The sequence below is a fragment of the Ovis aries genome, chromosome 1 (assembly GCF_016772045.2).
Source record: "Ovis aries strain OAR_USU_Benz2616 breed Rambouillet chromosome 1, ARS-UI_Ramb_v3.0, whole genome shotgun sequence".
Classification (NCBI taxonomy): Eukaryota; Metazoa; Chordata; class Mammalia; order Artiodactyla; family Bovidae; genus Ovis; species Ovis aries.
In genome coordinates, this window is record NC_056054.1 from 216368327 (window position 1) to 216387167 (window position 18841).

The following is an 18841-nucleotide window of genomic DNA, read 5'->3' on the forward strand; positions in this document are numbered from 1 at the left end:
AGAAGGCAGCATTGTGTAATGAGGATAGGGTGGCCTATACTCAAAGCTTATATTCCCAAATGACTGCTAGTCAAGTCACATGACAACTTTTTTTTTTTTTCTTAAGACTTTATTCCAAGTGGACATCAAAACTGCTGTATTTGGACAGTTTCATGGGAGATGGTGAAGGACAGGGAAGTCTGGCGTGCTCCAGCCCATGGGGCCGCAAAGGGTCAGACATGACTGAGCAACTGAACAACAATGGGTGGAATGGAATTTTCCATGCTTTACTCCTGATTTATTATTTTATACGAAGATTTCTGAAGTTTGAACTTCAAAGACATCAAGACACAAATTCCCGTCTTCTGCGTTCTCGATTGGGTGACCTTAAGACTCTGGTTACTTCAGAGTCTCACTTTCCTTGCTTGATAACACATGAAGCCAAGGAGTTGGAAGACGGCTTATAGATGACGTCAACAAAGATCCCAGTTCTTGTGTCACCTCTGACAAGTTGTATCACTTTTTGGTTCCTGTTCCCTAGTTGTAAAATTCACCGTTTGTGGCTACCAACTGCAGTAGACGAGACTAAGATTATGTAGGCGAAGCTCCTACAACCGTGCCTGCACACTTGGCGGCTCAAGAGTGCCCGATATAATAATAATAATAGTAGTAGTAATGCTAGTGAACATACCCTAGATTGATGCGGTTGAATTATGAAACTTTGGGAGAAAAGAGTCAGAAACACGGACCAGCAAAGAGGTTTAGAGGCCGGAGACCTCCTACCCGGCGGGGGCGTCCAGCCTGCGCGGAGACTTGCCTCGCCCGGCACCGCCTCGCCCCACCCCTGCTGGGCCAGCGCGAATCCCGGCGCGGAGTTCCGGGCGACGGCGCGGTCCCCACTCTGGCCCGGCCTCTTTCCCTGCTCCCCTGCCTCCAGCGGTGCCAGCTGCGCGGGAGCCCCGAGAATCCGCCGCCACCGCGCAGGTTCCTGAGGCCGCCCTCACGCCACAGGTAGGAGCCGCGCGGCCGCCGCCGGGGGCGCGCACAGCTCCAGCGGGAGCGGGTTTCCGCCGCGCTCGCTTTCCGTCCCTCCTCCCGACGGCCGCCGGCAGTGGGCCCTTCCCCGCCCAACTTGGACGCAGCCTTGGCAGCGGCGTCGGCGACGGGCACCAGCTCCCTGCGGCCTCGCGGGACCGGCCTCCTTGGCAGCATTCGGGGGCCTCCAGTGCATGCCTTCGGCCCGGATTCCTGCAGAGTCGACGCCGTCAACTTGGGCGCGCACTTTTGCCGGGGCAGGTGGCTCTGGACTGCAGAGCCGCGCTGGCTCCAGGCCGAAGTTGAGGGCGTCTTCTGCAGGTGTATCCGTCTAGCTCGCCGCGGGGCCCCCAGTACAAGTGTGTCCGGTGACTCTAGGTCATCTCGCGGCCCTGGGGTCCGCTTGTGCTGTGGGATGACCGAGATGGCGGTGGCGGTAGGAACAGTATCCCAAAGCAACCAGGAAGTGCTGTGTCCCGAGGCTGAGCGCCCAGCCCTCCAGATGCACCGTCCTGGGCGTGTGACTACACAGCTGCCAGCTGTGGCGCCCACGAAGTGATGACGCCGGGGCGGGGCAGGGATAAGGGCGCAAGGACCTGGGTGTGTATAAAGGGGCTCCAGCTTCAGGTATGTGGGACTTAGGTCTCAGATCCAAGAAAGTGGAGCTTCAAGCCTAGGATAGGATTGTGTGAGGCCCTTCAGAACTATCTCCACGCCTGTATTTGCTCCTTCTAGTTTCGGATTATTGCCATCTTTACTGTCTTTGTAAAGTACTAAAGGCAAGTAGGTTCTTAAGGACCACAACCGTTTATGCGTTTGATTATCCCTAAGTTTTTCCCCGAAATGAGGAGTTCCCTTACTTTACTTGCCAGGCCTACCGGTTTCAGTTTAGACCGCCCTTTGAGTGCTTTCTCAGGGCTTCAGGGAGGCCAGGTATCCCCAGACCTCGGTGCTATGTTAAATGGCTAACTAAAGGTGGCGCAATGAAAGTCTAAAGAATGAAAATTAATCTATAGTTTGAACTATTAACAGACTCCACAATTACACACTGCCTCTTTGAATAAGATTTTCTTTCAGCATTGTTTTATGATAACATACAAGTGAATAGGGCACAGTCTTTTAGCTTGAATTTGTACACAGCCTTTAAATGTTGTTTTAGGATCTTTTCACTAATTGTCTGAGCTCCCTGCTTGTCTTCTCAGGATCTAGTATAACTCACAATCCATATGAAAAGTGTGAGTAGTTAAGGCTTTGAGAAAGGTGTGTCTGTAACATGTTTGTACCTGATGTTAGAGTATTTGGGAACCACGCCTAGAAATGCTGTATTTAGGCTTGTTGATTCGCTTACAACTAGGCAGTGGGAGATCCTGCTCCTTGGAAGTTGTCCGATTACTAAATGTGCATTTCTTAATTAAAAATGATTTGTTACAAAATTCATTTACCTTTAACTCTTATAGGGTTTTCCATGTTATTTTATTTTTGTTGTGTTGATATACATAACATAAAATTTTTCATTTTAACCATTTTTTAGTATGTAATTCAGTGGCATTAAGTACTTTCATATTATTGTGCTCCCATCACAACTATCCCTCCACAACTCTTTATTTTTTTAGTTTTAATAACATTTCAATGCGAATGACTACAATACAAGCTTTAGTTTTCTCACTAAGCGAAGTCTGAGTTCCTTCTCATATTTTTAGAGAAATTCACTTTTAAAGAAGAAAGTTGAAAAGGTATAACCAGACTGTGTTTAGTAAATTTTATCCCCATCAGGAAAGCCCTAATACTTTACTCTGTGAGGATAAACTCCTGCGCTAGGTTGCTTCAGTCGTGTCCAACTCTTTGCAACCCTATTGGCTATAGCCCGTCAGGCTCCTCTGTCCATGGGATTCTCCAGGCAAGAATACTTGAGTGGGTTGCCTGGCTCTCCTCCAGGGGATCTTCCTGACCCAGGGATTGAACCTCATCTCTTAAGTCTCTTGCATTGGCAGGCGGGTTTTTTTTACCACCTGGGAAACCCAGAGGATAAGCTTGCTGCTGCTGTTGCTGCTGCTGCTGCTAAGTCACTTCAGTCATGTTCAACTCTGTGCGACCCCATAGACGGCAGCCCACCAGGCTCCCCCATCCCTGGGATTCTCCAGGCAAGGGCACTGGAGTGGGTTGCCATTTCCTTCTCCAATGCATAAAAGTGAAAAGTGAAACTGAAGTCGCTCAGTCGTGTAAGACTCTTCGCGACCCCATGGACTGCAGCCCACCAGAGAGTTTTTCTGTTTGTTTGTTTTCTGGATGTGCCAGTGGCTTTCAGAGTCTTAGTTCCCAGACAAGGGACTAAACCCGTGTCCTGAGCAGTGAGAGTGCGGAGTCCTAACCATTGGATGGCCAGGGAATTCCCTAGAGTTGTTGTTGGTAGTTTTCTCTCCTTAATCTCTAACAGATGAAATTCCTTTGTCTCCTTAGCAGCTCTGTAGCATGTTTCCAAATTATGCTCGAGCTCAGGTTGTGCACCCTTTTAACTAAAAGGAGTTTTGATTGAGCTAGCTCCTAGGTGTAGCAGTTTCCTTTCCACTCTAGATGTTTACTAAACATTGATGGACCCAGAGGACCCAGTACATAAGATGTGACCCTTTAAACTCTTAGTTTGAGTCACTGTGTACATAAGAGAAGCTGTAGCTGTGCAGGACCTGGTTTGATGTTTTTAATTCTTTAAGTCTTAGCACCACAAAATAAAATGTATTCTCCCACCAGGGTGTGGATAAATGTTTTTGCAGGGTTAAAATGAGAAACTCATACCCTAAATGTCTCATAAGCCTGTGACATTTCTGATTAGAAAAGGGATGGTACAAATCCTGTCTCATGCTGTAGTGGAAATGCCTTCCAATGTATTTCCCTAAATTCACAGGCCAGTGTAAAATCTGTATCCCAGATGTTTTAATGCCGGGTTTTTAAATGAAAGTATATAGTAGGCGTTTCATAGTGTCACAGCTGCTTTTTTGTTTCTTTTGTGTTGTGAAACTTGCTTAATTTTTTAATTTATTGAACAAACATTCTGTGACAGAATACAAAATGATTTGTGTATTCAGTCAACACTTAAAGGTACTGTCTGTGCACCAGACACTATTCTAAGCATTTTACACACATGAGCACATTTTATTCTCAAGATAACCCTGTGAAGTAGGTATGTAATAGTCCTACCAGCCCCTTTTATAGATGAGTCATTGGAGGTACAGCAAGCTAGCCTATGGCAGAGCTGGGATTCCATTGCAGGCATCTTGAACGCAGGGTTTTGGCACTGCTGTCTCATCAGAAAAAAATAGCCAGAGATTCCACCCTCCTAACAATTTTTTTCATATTGTTATATTGCTGTCTTGTCCTTATCCTTAGGGAATAATAACTTGGCATAATTGCAATCGAAGTGCAGCTCAGACAACCCATTCAATTCCTTTATTTTTCATCTGGAGAATGAAATGGCAACCCTCTCCAGTATTCTTGCCTGGGAAATCCCATGGACAGAGGAGCCTTGTGGGCTATAGTCCATGGGGTCGCAAAGAGTGGGACATGACTGAGCAGCTTTCACACACACATACACATGCACACATTTTTCACTAGCAGAAATTAAAGTGGAGTGTGGTTTTGTCAGGCTCTGTGAGCACTGAGACAGGGTCCTAGAGAGTCTCTGCTGCTGGTCTTCTTGCCTCTTGATTGTGAGGAGTTTTGGACAGGGATCCTGAAAGAGTCTTGGAGGCCAGGATGTGTGTATAGGGAGGCAGTATTTGCCAATCAGGGAGGAAATACTTCTGTATTTTAATAATCATATGACCAGTACTCTTGCCTGGAAAATCCCATGGATGGAGGAGCCTGATAGGCTGCAGTCCATGGGGTCGCGAAGAGTCAGACATGACTGAGCGACTTCAGTTTCACTTTTCACTTTCATGCATTGGAGAAAGAAATGGCAACCCACTCCAGTGCTCTTGCCTGGAGAATCCCGGGGAAGGGGGAGCCTGGTGGGCTGCCGTCTATGGGGTCGCACAGAGTTGGACATGACTAAAGCGACTTAGCAGCAGCAGCAGCAGAAGCATGACCATCCCAGAGCTAATCTGCCAAATGAAGGCCTGGGTTTTATCCCAGGTGGACAGAACAGAAGCTTGTGGCTGACCGTAGGCCATGGAAAGTCTTGCTGTAGGGCTCCAGAACCCCAATTCCTTCCCCAGCCTGTGACCTCAAGTTCCCCTCTGGATGAGAGGAATATTTTATTCTGTACTCAATCATTTTTTGCACTTTTTGGATCTGGAGTTGGGAACCTTTTGAAAGCCTCTGACGCACAAAAGAAAATCAGCCAAGAGCAACAGGGAAATAAAAATAACTCTGTCTGGTCGGCTCTTTTGTTGAGAGAGGGAGAGACTTCTAAGGGCATAAATTGACAAACTTTATATTAAGGACAGGAAAATCAAAGTTCAGTATTCAACAGTGATTTTTTTTTTTTCCAAAGTAGGCTCTTGCAGACAGTAAGTGAATTTGGATGAAGGAGAATAAGGAATAAACATGGGAAAAAGCAGGTGGTGGAGTGGGAGGGAGAAGCCAGTGCGGAGGGGAACCAGCACAGGGGAAGACAGGGTGCTGAAAGTTTGGTCAGTTCTTTACACAAGCTTGAGCTTCTGTGTGATTCTGCGTAACAATCCCTTTGAAATGTCAAGTGTAGATGAAAATTATCTTTTCTTTGGTTTATCTTAAAGTGATTATTTATTTATGGTTTTTCTATTGAGTTAACATTGATTTATAACATTATGTAAGTTTCATGTGTACAGCATTCCATTTCTACTTCTGGATACACTGTGCTGCGCTCTGCTGTGCTAAGTCCCTTCAGTCGTGTCTGACTCTTTGTGACCCTATGGCCTGTAGCCTGCCAGGTTCCTCTGTCCATGGGATTCTCCAGGCAATAGTACTGGAGTGGGTTGTCATGCCCTCCTTCAGGGGATCTTCCCAACCCAGGGATCCAACCCACATTTCTTACGTCTCCTGCTTTGCCAGGCAGGTTCTTTACCACTAGTGCCACCTGGGAAGCCCCTGTATACACTACAGCCACCAAAATTTTTAGTTACATCTATCTCCATATATTTGATCCCCCTTATCCATTTCATCCTCCCCACCATCCCTCCCACCCCCCCAACCCTTTCACTCTAGCAACTCACTACTTTGTTCTCTGTATCTATGTGTTTGGTTTGTTTAAATTTTTTTTTTTTGCTTTTTAGTTTGTATTTTAACAAATGAGTGAAATCATATAGTATTTGTTTTCACTTAACATAATATCCTCAAGGTCCAGTTATACTGTTCAAAAGGCTGGATTTCATCTTTTTCTTGGCTGAGTAATATTCCATTGTAATTATCACGTCTTTTTTTTAAACAGTCATTTATTTTACAAAGTTGTTTAAATCCACTCTTTAGCAACGTTTAAAAGGCATATTTAAAAATGTATTTTCCAACTTGTTAGTGTTCACTAAAGTTAAAGTCACCAGACATCCTCATGGAGCTTCAGTATTCCTGGGCCTCCACAGGCCTTCTCCATTTGGATCAGTAACGTAGCATGAGAGGTTAAACCGTCCACCAGTTAATGTTCATGTCTAGGAATGCCATGCGCCTTTACATTGTCTTCCCACACATGACCTCATTTGCAAGCCAAACAACATTACTGATGCTCCCATTTACAGTTTAGAATGCTAGGCCTCAGAGAAGCAATTAGCCACGTTCACACATCTAATAATTAATTTTTAATCTGAGGATTCCACATCTTCTTTATCCATTCATTCATTCATGGGCACTTAAGTTGTCTCCATATCCATTATAAATAATGCTGTAATGAACATAGAGGTGCATATATCTTTTTTAATTAGTGTTTTTTATTATTTGGCTAACTATGCAGAAACAGGACAGCTGGATCATACAGTAGTTCTAGACTTAATTTTTTGAGGGATCTCCACACTATTTCCCAAAATGGCTGCAGCCATTTACAGTCCCATCAACAGTGTATGAAGCTTCCCCTTTCTCTACTTCCTTGCCAGCTTGTTATTTCTTGCCTTTTTGATCATAGCCTTTGTAACAGGCATGTGGTGATACCTCATTGTGGTTTTGATTTGGATTTCCATAATAATTAGTGATGTTGAACATTTCTTCATGTGCCCATTAGCCATCTGTATGTCTTCTTGGAAAAATGTTTATTCATCTCCTCTGCCCATTTTTAAATTGGGTTGTTTGTTTTTTTGTTGTTATATGAGTTCTTTTTATATTTTAGATGTCAACCCTTTATTGAATATATGGTTTGTAAACATCTTTTCCCATTTGGTAGGTTGTCTTTTCATTTTGTTGATAGTTTCCTTTGCTGTTCAGAAACTTTTTAGTCTGATTTAGTCCCACTTGTTCATTTTTACTTTTGTTTCCCTTGCCTGAGGAGACAAATCCAGAAAGATATCGCTAAGACCACTGTCAAAGTGCATACTGCCTATGTTTTCTTCTAGGAGCTTTATGGTTTCAGGTCTTACATTCAAGTCTTTATCTTGAAGTGATCTTATTGTTGCTTAAAATCACTGCTAATCAATAAAGCATGTGGACAAAGAGATACCAGGTAACTCTTAGCCCCTGCTTGGAATCTTCATACTAACCTAGTCTATTTTTGTTTACACTCTTTTTTATGAATGGTTTTACATATAGCATGATATTAGAATCACTGGGTTTTCAATTATTTTATCGCTTGTCTTCCCCATGAGAGGTCACTGACTGTTTTTTTTCACTTTTGCGTCTCCGCTGCTCATTGTCGTGTACAATTAGATGTGAGCTGAATCGGTGTGATTCATTTTATTCAAAATATGTAAATATTTCCAGAAAAGATTATTATAATGAATGTTTTACTTATTGATTTGTTCTGCTGTGCCACTTAACTTTCAGAAATAAACTTGTAGAAGTGCAGTGGACAGTCTGTGGCATTTTGAATTTGCAGCCAGTTTACTCATTTCATTGGTCTTTTCCTGCATTATTTTCTACCTGAATTCTGATGAAAGAGTCCTTTGAAATAAGGAGATTGGGGAGGTAGCAGAGGATTGAGGTGTGGGTTCCAAAATCATATTATCTTAAGGAAAAAAAGAATCACCTGATAGAATTTTGTAGATGCTAAATATTTCAAAGCTAGGAACATGGAGCAAAGATTTTTTTTACCCTAACCCCGGTCCCAACCCCAATCTGCCACTGTCTTGTCTGGAAATGTAGGATGATGGGGCAGTGATGAATCAAACCAGGTCTTGTAAAGTGAGTAAGGTAAATAACAGTAAGGCACAGTTGAGCCCCACAAGTTCCTCACCAGGAGTAATGACCACAGTCCTTGTCCTAGGAGCCTGAGGACTCGAGCACCATGTGGCCTGAGACAAATAACTTAAAAGTCCCCTATACCTTGGTTTCCCTATCTGTAGAATGGGGATAAAAATCATACCTATCTCATAGGATTATTGTGGGGACTGCAGGAAATGACGCCTGTAAAGCATTTAGCTTAGAGCCTGGGATTTCCTGGTGCCTCGGTGGTAAAGAATCTGCCTGCCAGTGCAGAGATGCAGATTCAATCCCTGGGTCGGGAAGATCCCCTGGAGAAGGAAATGGCAACTCACTCCAGTATTCTTACCTGGAGCATCCCACGGACAGAAGAGCCTGGCGGGCTATAGTCCGTGGGATTGTAAAAGGGTTGGACCCAGCTTAGCAACTAAATAACAACTGGAACATAGAAATGACACAATAAATGTTAGTTGCCGTCTTTCGAAAAGCTCTCCCCACTCCATCCCAGGTCTAGCAGGAGTGACATCCCTAAATAGCCAAGCAAATCACTGTTGGAGGAGACATGGAGGTGGGACCTTATGGGAATATGGACCAGGGGGAAATGAATTTTTCCTGAGATGAATTCTTGAGTAAGTATGGCATTCCGTGAGACCCCAGTGATGAGAAGCAATAGGAAAGCTTCAGGCAACAGAGCTAGTTACAACTAGGGATAATGGGCTATATGCCTTTGATAATCATGCTTTTCGGTATATGTTTTGACATTAGGTAGAAAATTTGATTTTTTCTTAATTTACAAACATAGGATGGCATTTGGGCTTCGCAGGTGGTGCAGTGGCTTCCCTGGTGGCTCAGCTGGTAAAGAATCCGCCCGCGATGCAGGAGACCAGTGGCACAGTGGTAAAGAATCCACCTGCCAAAAGCAGGAGATGCAAGAGACATCTCTCGATCCCTGGGTGGGGAAGATCCCTTGGAGAAGGAAATAGCAACCCACTCCAGTATTCTTGCTGGAAAATCCCGTGGACAGAGGAGCCTGCTGGGCTGCAGTCCATGGGGTCAGAAAGAATCAGACACACTGTCTGCATGTGCACACGCAGGGTGGCATTTATTTATAGTAGGAGAAGCATGATTTGTCTTTCTTTTCCGACGAGTGTATGTATGGAGGTATATTTTTAAAGTATATTTAGAATTAACAATAGGGTGTACTCTGAAGGGAAGAGTGAACTAGTTCGCGCTGTGTTGGAATAACATGCCTCCCATCACGTTCCTTGCCTTCATGTTAAATGGCAAGAGGGCGCCACAGGCTTCGCCAACTTTCTAGGGGTGTGGGTGACACATATCTGCATGATTCATGGATGGAAGTGCAGACTGTGTGTCAGTAACCTACACCAGCCGTTTTCACACTTGAAGGAAAAAATTGTTGTTACTGTCCCCTGCCCTGCCCCTAAGAACTGCTTTTCTAAATGAACACTTCTCTGAAATCCCAGTATGTAGAACACCCTAAGCACAGCCGTCCTTGAGGATTCCTAGATGGGGCCAGTGAACCAGCTGTGTCCTCCCTCCCTGCCCACATCCTGGCACAGGCAGCTGCCCCTTAGCAGCTGGAACTGTGGGGCTCCTTGGAGCAGACGTGAAAGCACTGCTGTACGGCTGTTGGAGGGAAGAGAAGACGAAGGCCTGAAGAGGGAAAGGAGAGGAAAGGCAGTGGACTGTTTTGTTTTTTTTTTTTTTTTTCCAGAAGCTTTTGCCAGTGGTGCACTGGAACTGACATGCTGAGAGCTGGTTTTAAATTTTCAGGAATTTCATGAGCCAGTTGTTAAACATGCCATTATGAAACAACAGATTGCCTAAGTTTAGGTTTTAAACTTATGTTAAATGCATTATATTGAAAACAAAAGTAGTGTCTTGAGTTGGAGATGTAGTTGGAGGTAAAGGAGTACCCCAAGTTGTGCAGTGTTCTTAACTATCTTTTCCTATTAGCTAGTATAATTTTGGTTTCATACTTTTTTCTTTATCTCAGCTGCATCCACTTTATATTTTTTCTTCCCAACTTGTATAAGATTTCTTTCTTTCTTTCTTTTTTTTTTGTTTAATTGCATTAAGTATGACATCTATCATGGTGTTGAATACAGTCAGGAAAGTCCCTGGAGGAGGGCATGGTAACCCACTCCAGTATTCTTGTCTTGAGAATCCCATGGACAGAGGAGCCTGGCGGGCTACAGTCCATGGGGTCGCAAAGAGTTCAACTCAACTGAAGTGACTTAGCACTCACGCATGTGTGATTGGTAATAGCAGACAATCTTTCTTCCTATTCCTAGGAGAAAACCTTCAACTTCTCCTTAAATGATATTAGCTATACATTTTTAAGTTAATCTTTATTAGACTATAAAATTTTACTTTGCTTTTTCTTTTCTATTACTTTTATAAATTATGAGTGGACATATAGTTATACCAAGTGCATTTTCCCTTAACTGCATTCACTTTAATCCTTGATTCTATTTGTCTGTAGAGATAAGATTCTTCAGATTCAGCTTTCCCGTTCAGGGCAAGCTTGCCCTCTCCTCACTCCCAGTTAGCCATTCTAAGGTCTGGCTAAACAAAATCACCTGGGAGCTTGATTAAATTCAGAGTCCCAGGTTCTGTCATGTACCTACTAAATTGGGTTTCTTGGAGTGGGGGTGACTCAGTGCAGTATAGTGTGAGTTCCTTTGGGATTCTGATGATCCTCCCATGTACCTGCTTGGCCCCTGTGGGCACTTGCTGCCCAGCCCTGGGGGCTCCATGTGCCCAGTGTAGTGTCAAGTCATTTGGGCTACTGGACCCTGGCCACATTGCCGGAGAGTCTTGACTTTTATGTTTGGCCTCAAATTCTCTTCCTGTGAGACAACTTTCAGAGTCTGCCTCTTGGCCCCATGAACCTGTTTCTCAGATAAGGGCCTGACTCCCTGAGCCCAGATCTGTTGGGGCCTAGATTCTCACCTAAGGATACAGCTCTGCATGGTACGTGGAGACTAGCAGGGAGTCAGCTGTGCTAGGTTTATTCCCACGTTAGCCTCAGTTTTCATCTTTCTGAACTGCAGTTGCCCATCTCTGGGGCTGGTCGGGGGGAGTTCTGTTTCTGGAACGTACCAACCTGGTTCCACTTCAGGGCTTTGCATTGTGCTGTTCCCTCTGCCAGAAACACCCTTCTTCTGAGTCTGCGTGGCGTGCGTCTTTTTGACATTTGGGTCAATGACGAAAGGTTCAAATATCACCTCTCTGAAAAGTCTTTCCCTGACCATCAAATCTGCCTCCCTGCCTAGTCTGCATTACCTTGCTCATAGCCTCACTGTCCTAGCTATTCCTGTGGGTGATTTTCACCCCAGCACTGATCACTATGAGTTTTTCTTCACGTCTTGAATACTGAGTTTTCTACACATGAACATAAGCTCCATGAGAGCTGGCATTTGCCTGGCATGTAGTAGGTGCTCACTAATTGTAAAATGCCTCTCTGAACTACTGTGTGAGTATGTGATGTTAGTGTGAACCCTGGGTTCCCAGGTGATTCATCAGTTCTTGTTATCACTCTTTCCCGATTCCACAGATGTTACCTTTAGGACAGTGATGCATTGCTGAGATATTACTGCCATTTGGAACAAGGGCCACTCTAAATCGATGGGAAACAAAATCTGTAGCCCTGTATATGAATGTTTCCTTTTATTTGCAGAGAGCGTGTAAGGGTTGATTCAGCTGTAGCTGTTTGTCCTGTGGGTGATTAATCTGTGATAAAATGGATCAATTAAACATGAAAGTAGTGTAAAATAAACCTGATAGATTTGGGGAAATTCCTGTTTTCCTCCCTCTTTGAGTTCAATTGGGGTGGTGTTGGGTGGGGTGATGGGGTAAGAGGGCTATACATCACTCTGTAAAACTCAGGAGTCCAGAAGGACATGCTGGAGAGGTTTGTCCTATCTGATGTCACAGGGAACAGAGTTGACTAATGAGGAAGTAAATTTTACAGATCTGTGGCCAAGGAAGGCCAGTAGGGCTGGTGGTGAAAGCCATCACCTTGTGTTTGCTGCTCCTACTGGTGCTGGTAAGTTCGTCAGTGGTCTTTTGATGCCAACCGAGTGCTCAGCATGTGCTTGAGCAGCAAGATGTGGTTCCACTGGCACAGAGTTTGTGGTCTAATACAGTCAGTTAAAGGCTGGACTGAGTTGTGCAGCACGGTGCTGCTAGGCTGCCTACAGTGGGCTGGTGTTTTGTTACAACACATCCCAGTTTTTCATGATAGTGATTTCAGTCTGCTCTAGGTTTGGAGCAGCAGCTAGGGTAAGAGATGTAGAGAGCAAAGCTCTGAACTTCTCTAAACTTTGCTTTCCATAAAAGTATCTCATTTGAAAAAAGCATGATTTTATATATTTATTTTTTAAAAAGTAAACTTTGTGTTTCAGATTCACAGAAAAGTTTTGAGGATGGTGAAGTGAAAAAGTGAAAGTGTTGGTTGCCCAGTGTTTGACTCTTTGTGAGCCTATGACTGTATCTCACCAGGCTCTTCTGTCCATGGAATTCTCCAGGCAAGAATACTGGAGTGGGTTTCCATTCCCTTCTTCAGGGGATCTTTCTGACCCAGGGTTTGAACCCAGGTCTCCTGTTTTGCAGGAAGATTCTTAACCATCTGAGCCAGATGGTTAACTAGGGAAGCCCAAGAATACTGGAGTGGCTAGCCATTTTGAGGATGGTATACATGGGCAAACTATGGTTTCATCTCTTATTAACATCTTATATTGGGGTGGCACTTCTGTTATAATTAATGAATCAATACTAATGTATTGTTATTAAAGTCCATACTTTATTCAGATTTCCTCAGTTTTCTCTAATGTCCTTTTTCTGTTCCAGGACCCCGTCCAGGATACCATGTTACATTTAGTTGTCATGTCTCCTTAGGTTCCTTTGGGCCATGATATTTACTCAGACTTTCCATGTTTTTTATGACTTTGATGTTTAAAGGGTTACTGGTTAGGTATCCCATAGGTATCTTGCAGTGGTGGTTGTTTAGTCGCTAACTCGTGTGTAACGCTTTTGTGACCCCATGGATGGTAGCCTCCTCTGTAGCCTGCCAGTCTCCTCTGTCCATGGGATCTCCCCAGCAAGAATACTGGAGTGGGTCACCATTTCGTTCTCCAGGGGCTCTTCCCAATCTAGGGATTGAATCTGGGTCTTCTGCCTTGCAGGCAGATTCTTTACTGCTGAGCCTCCAGGGAAGTCCAAAGGTTTCTTGTAGACTGTACCTCAATTAGAATGTTTATGATGTTTTTCTCATGATTACATTGGAGAGGAAGACCACAAAGGTGGTCTCATCACATCGCGTCAAGGGTACACACCGTCATCATGACTTACTGCTTCTGGTGTTCACTTTAATCACCTTGCAAGGGAGTGTTTGGAAGGTTTCTTCACTATGGAGTTGCTCCCCCATTCCCTACCCAATACTGTACTCTTTGGAAGGAAGTCGCTCTGCACAGCCCATGCTATTGAGATAGGGAGTTATGTTCCACCTCTTAGGGAAGGGACAATTAGCTGCATAAATGATTTGAAATTCTTCTGTATGGAAGATGTATCTTTTCATCCCCACTTATTTATTTATTCAATTATTTATTTATCTCAGTGTGGACTCATGGTATTTGTTTAAAATGTGGATTATAACCCAGTACCATGTTATTTACTTATATTTGGCTTTTTAAAGATTTTATTCAAACAAAAACATTCTATTGTTTTAAAATGTTAGAAAACTATTGTTCATATATATAGTTATATATACGTAATGTTATTATATATAACATTATATATATATTTATCTTTCCTCTTTTTCCTTTAAATACCCTATTTATGCATTTATTATTTGGAGCAATAAAAGGCAAATTACCAGTTAGGATTTGATCATGTTTTTTTTTTCATTATTTTTTGCAGGAGTGAAATTAAGATATAAATATTTATGTGTTTGGGAGGATGGTAGAGGTCAAAGGCATTTCTTTCCCCAATTGTGTACTGAGTTTACACTCACTACTTTCAATTATTGCTGAAATAAATGTCCATCATGTATATGGACATTTATAGTCAGCTCTTCCTAAAACTCCTTAGGAAGTATAGGAATTTAGGAACAATTTTGTCTTTTTTTATTTTCTTCAGATTTTTCTTAATTAGATGCTACTCAATGCATTGTTCTCATTCAACGGTGAATTTGTTACAGAAATCCCCATGGCAGTCCTCCCTGCTTTCTGTTTCCCACAACCAATCTCCTATGTGCAGGTTTTTTCTCTACTAAACCACATAATTAAACTCTTGTTTTTGTTTTTCAGTAGCTCAGTCAAGTCTGACTTTTTGCAACCATGTGGACTGAAGCATGCCAGCTTCCCTGCCCTTTACTATCTCCCAGAGTTTGCTAAAAGTCACATCCTTTGAATCAGTGATGCCATCTCATCCTCTGTTGTGCCCTTCTCCTCCTGCCTTCAATCTTTTTCAGCAACAGGGTCTTTTCCAGTGTGTTGGCTCTTTGCATAAGGTGGCCAAAGTATTGGAGCTTCAGCTTCAGCATCAACCCTTTCAGTGAATATTCAGGGTTGATTTCCTAATTTAGGATTGCCTGATTTGATCTCCTTGCAGTCCACTGGACTCTCAAAGAGTTTTCTCCAACACCATAGTTCAAAAGCATCAATTCTTCAGCACTTAACCTTCTTTATAGTCCAACTCTCACATCCAAACGTGACTACTGGAAAAACCATAGCTTTGACTATACAGACTTTTGTTGGCAAAGTAATGTCTCTACTTTTTAATATGCTGTCTAAGCTTGTCCTAGCTTTTCTTCCAAGGAACAAGCATCTTTTAATTTCATGGCTGCAGTCACCATCTGTAGTGATTTTGTAGCCCAAGAAAATAAAGTGTGTCACTGTTTCCATTGTTTTGCCATCTGTTGGCCATGAAGTGATGGGACCGGATGCCATGATCTTAGTATGTAAATATAAATATCATTTATATATAAATTTCCTCTCATTTTAAAGCACCTAAAAGTCTAACATATAGCAGATCCCAACATGCTTATTGGACTGGCTTGAAATAGAGGGAATGATCCTAAAACTATTTCATTCCCTTTACTTCTCAATATTTTTGATTTTCTCTTGTATTTCATTAGGAACTTTTGTTCTACAATCCAGTATTTTTTGGTGTTCTTGTTTCTGTGCCAGTTCACACACACAGATATGCTTTAGGGAGTGCTTTTAGTTACGGGCCAGTTCTTTTTTTTTTTCTTTTTGATTGAAGTTGTGGGCTGTTTAGTTGTTCAGCCCTGTCCGACTCTCTTTGCGATCACATGTACTGCAGCACGCTAGGCTTCCCTGTCATTCACCATCTCTCTGAGTTTGCTCAAACTTAGGTCCTTTGACTCAGTGATGCCATCCAGCCATCTCAACCTCTGTTGTCCCCTTCTCCTCCTGTCTTCAATGTTTCCCAGCATCAGGGTCTTTTCCAGTGAGCTGGCTCTTTGCATCAGGTGGCTAAAGTATTGGAGCCTCAACTTCAGCATCAATCCTTCCAATTCAGGATTGATTTCCTTAAAGATGGACTGGTTTGATCTCCTTGCAGTCCAAGGGATTCTCAGGAGTCTCCTCTACACCTCAGTTCAAAAGCATCAATTCTTTGGTGCTAAGCCTTCTTTATGGTTCAACACTCACGTCCATACAAGACTACTGGGAAAACCATAGCTTTGACTATATGGACCTTTGTCGGCAGGTAATGTCTCTGCTTTTTAATATGCTGTCTAGGTTGGTCATAGCTTTTCTTCCAAGGAGCAAGCATCTTTTAATTTCATGGCTGCAGTCACCATCTGCACTGATTTTAGAGCCCAAGAAAATAAAGTATGTCACTGTTTCCATTGTTTTCCCAACTATTTGCCATAAAGTGATGGGATCTGGTGCCATGATCTTCGTTTTTTGAATGTTTTGCGTTTTAAGCCAGCTTTTTCACTCTCCTTTCACATTCATCAAGAGGCTCATTGGTTCCTCTTCACTTTCTGCCATAAGGGTGGTGTCATCTGCATATCTGAGGTTATTGATATTTCTCCCAGCAATCTCTATTCCAGCTTGTACTTCATCCAGCCTGGCATTTTGCATGATGTACTCAGCATATAAGTTAAATAAGCATGGTGACAATATATTTAGCTTTGATGTACTCCTTTCCCAATTTTGAACCAGTTTGTTGTTCATGTCCATTTCTAACTGTTGTTTCTTGACCTGCATACAGGTTTCTCAGGAGACAAAGAAGTTGTGGGCAGAGAACTTTTAAATGAAGTTGTGGGTAGACAATTACACTCAGAGACCAGATGACCTGACCATTTGGTCCAGAAAGATACTTCTAAGTCAAGTGTTGGTGGCTCAGTGGGCAGTCAGTTCCACGTGCAGCCCTGGTGTTCTGATACCCCACTGAGGACTCAATACTCCTTTAAGAAGTGTGAGACCCATTCCAGTGAAACTGCAGAAATGTGTCTCAGTTAATGGGGGCTCCAAGGTACTCTGAGTCTTCATGTCTCAGCACAGAAAGAATTCAGCAAGAGGCAAAGTGAGAGATACTGCTGCTGCTGCTAAGTTACTTCAGTCGTGTCTGACTCTGTGCGACCCCACAGACGGCAGCCCACCTGGCTCCGCCGTCCCTGGGATTCTCCAGGCAAGAACACTGGAGTGGGTTGCCATTTCCTTCTCCAAGTGAGAGATAAGAAGTGATTTATTAGAATAGGGTACTTGTGAGACTTATAAGCAGGTGGACAAGAAAGTGCCCTGCCCAGATCTTAGTGGGCTATGATTTTATAATCAAAGGAAAAGTGGAGAGGGGGAGAAGACCACCTTCTTCCTCATTCTTGAGCAGATATCAAGCTTCCATCATTAACTTCTCCTCCACATAGGCAGGGGATTTTTCTTGCCCCTACATGATCAAGCCAAGACTGTCATGGTGCAGTGAAAATGAGCAAAAAGGCAATAACATATACTAGAGTATGGGAAATCATTTCAGGCTTTATATCACCTTTCAGGTATCATATCACCTTTTCCTTATATTTTTGTTTTTAGTGTGTGCAGAGGAACACGTCCTAGGAATTGTTGGCTTGCTTACCTCACTGGGCAGGATGTAAGTCTTTTTCCATTATTGTTTTATTGTTCTGGGGCATGTCTCATGCTTAAGTTGCATTGTTTTATTGCTGAGTAAGCCTGACTGATTTTGTGGTTAAGCAAACCAGCTTTCTTGCGTGATCATTAACTTACTGGGGTCTCTCCTACTTTATTCTCTACTTGCAATCTCCTAGTGGGATTAGCTATTTAATCACCTGTTTTGTCCCTTTACTCTGTCTTTATCACCAGCTTAACTGACTCTGTAAATGGCAAAATAAATGCTGGCCTGTGGGTCAGTTTCCAGGAAGATTAGGTAATATACCTAGAGTTGGGTCTTTAGATCTGGCTAGACAGGTATGAAGAATTTCCTACTACAATCAAGTAAAGGCTGCACTATCAATTTAGAACATGCTGAGAAGTCATTATTATATTACATGGTAATTAAGCACAAGTTAGGCATAAAGGATAAGCACCTCACTTAATGGACTGTAATTAGAATTATTTTAACACAACCCAGGCAAGCATTTCATTCTCATTCTTTCTCATGAAACCAGTGCTTGTGTTGACACTGTCTCCTAATTCCATCCAGGATTTTTTTTTTTCTCAATTTATTTGTTTACTTACTGAGGCATAGACCCTTGATCTGATGATTTCTATACAGTAAATTTTTTTACACCCTGATTTCCTAGTACCAGTGGCTCAGGAAGGCTATGAAATCTCCCATAACTTAAAAGGACCATATGTTCGTTGAGAAGGAATTACTAGAAATGATGAATGTAATTTTTGTTCTTTGTCATGACTCACAAACCAAGTTGGGTCTGGGGCAGGGAGGTGATGCCTGACTTCAGATAAGACTTGTGTTTCTTTGGCCTTGGGGTTCTCCTCACCAGTACCCCCAGAGCTGGTGCACAGCAAGAGAGAGTGCACAGCTCTGGGGCAGAGGAGAGTGACTACCTCAGCTGGCAGTGTAATAGGTCCTGAATGGGTCTCTGGGCTCACCAGCCACCCTCGAACCTCTTCTCAGAGGACAGGCCTGGAGAACTCTTTGGGCCTAAGTAGAGGCTTGATTTTCTTCGATGTGTAGATCCATTGATTAATGCTGCAAAAATGGGCCTAGAATTATATTCATAAAGGATGTTTAAGCGACCATGATTAATTGAAAATACCCTCATCATTTAGTTCTGCGTTGTATCCCTCAGCATTGTAATCAGTCCACTTTGATCTTATCCAACTTACTTTCCTACTGTTGCTGATTGTTGACTGAAAAAAAAATGCAGGAAAAAGATAGCTCTGAGGGGCTGCTGTGAAGAAGTAAGGGAGGAGCCAGGATATGTAGGATTTCTTGCAACAAAAACCAGGTAGTCGGAACATCCAGAGGTTGCTGTTAAAGAAAA

At 43.0% G+C, this 18841-nt stretch overlaps 1 protein-coding gene across 13 annotated transcripts in view; it reads left to right on the forward strand.

Annotated features, from left to right (window-relative positions):
- Positions 1-664: 664 nt before the first annotated feature.
- PLD1 (phospholipase D1) overlaps positions 665-18841 on the forward strand; it is a 284231-nt gene continuing 266054 nt past the window's right edge. For 7 of the 13 annotated variants that reach the window (XR_009595050.1, XR_009595051.1, XM_060393699.1 and 4 more), the window contains exon 1: positions 878-990. Coding sequence is in view for 2 of the 13 variants with exons in the window: in XM_042234517.2 (XP_042090451.1) it covers positions 680-990; positions 17409-17466 (369 nt within the window). In the remaining 11 variants the exon portion in view is untranslated. Of the gene's footprint in view, positions 991-17408; positions 17467-18841 lie in introns of all 13 variants that reach the window. The other 6 variants (XM_060393729.1, XM_042234540.2, XM_012099314.4 and 3 more) reach the window with 2 other exon arrangements.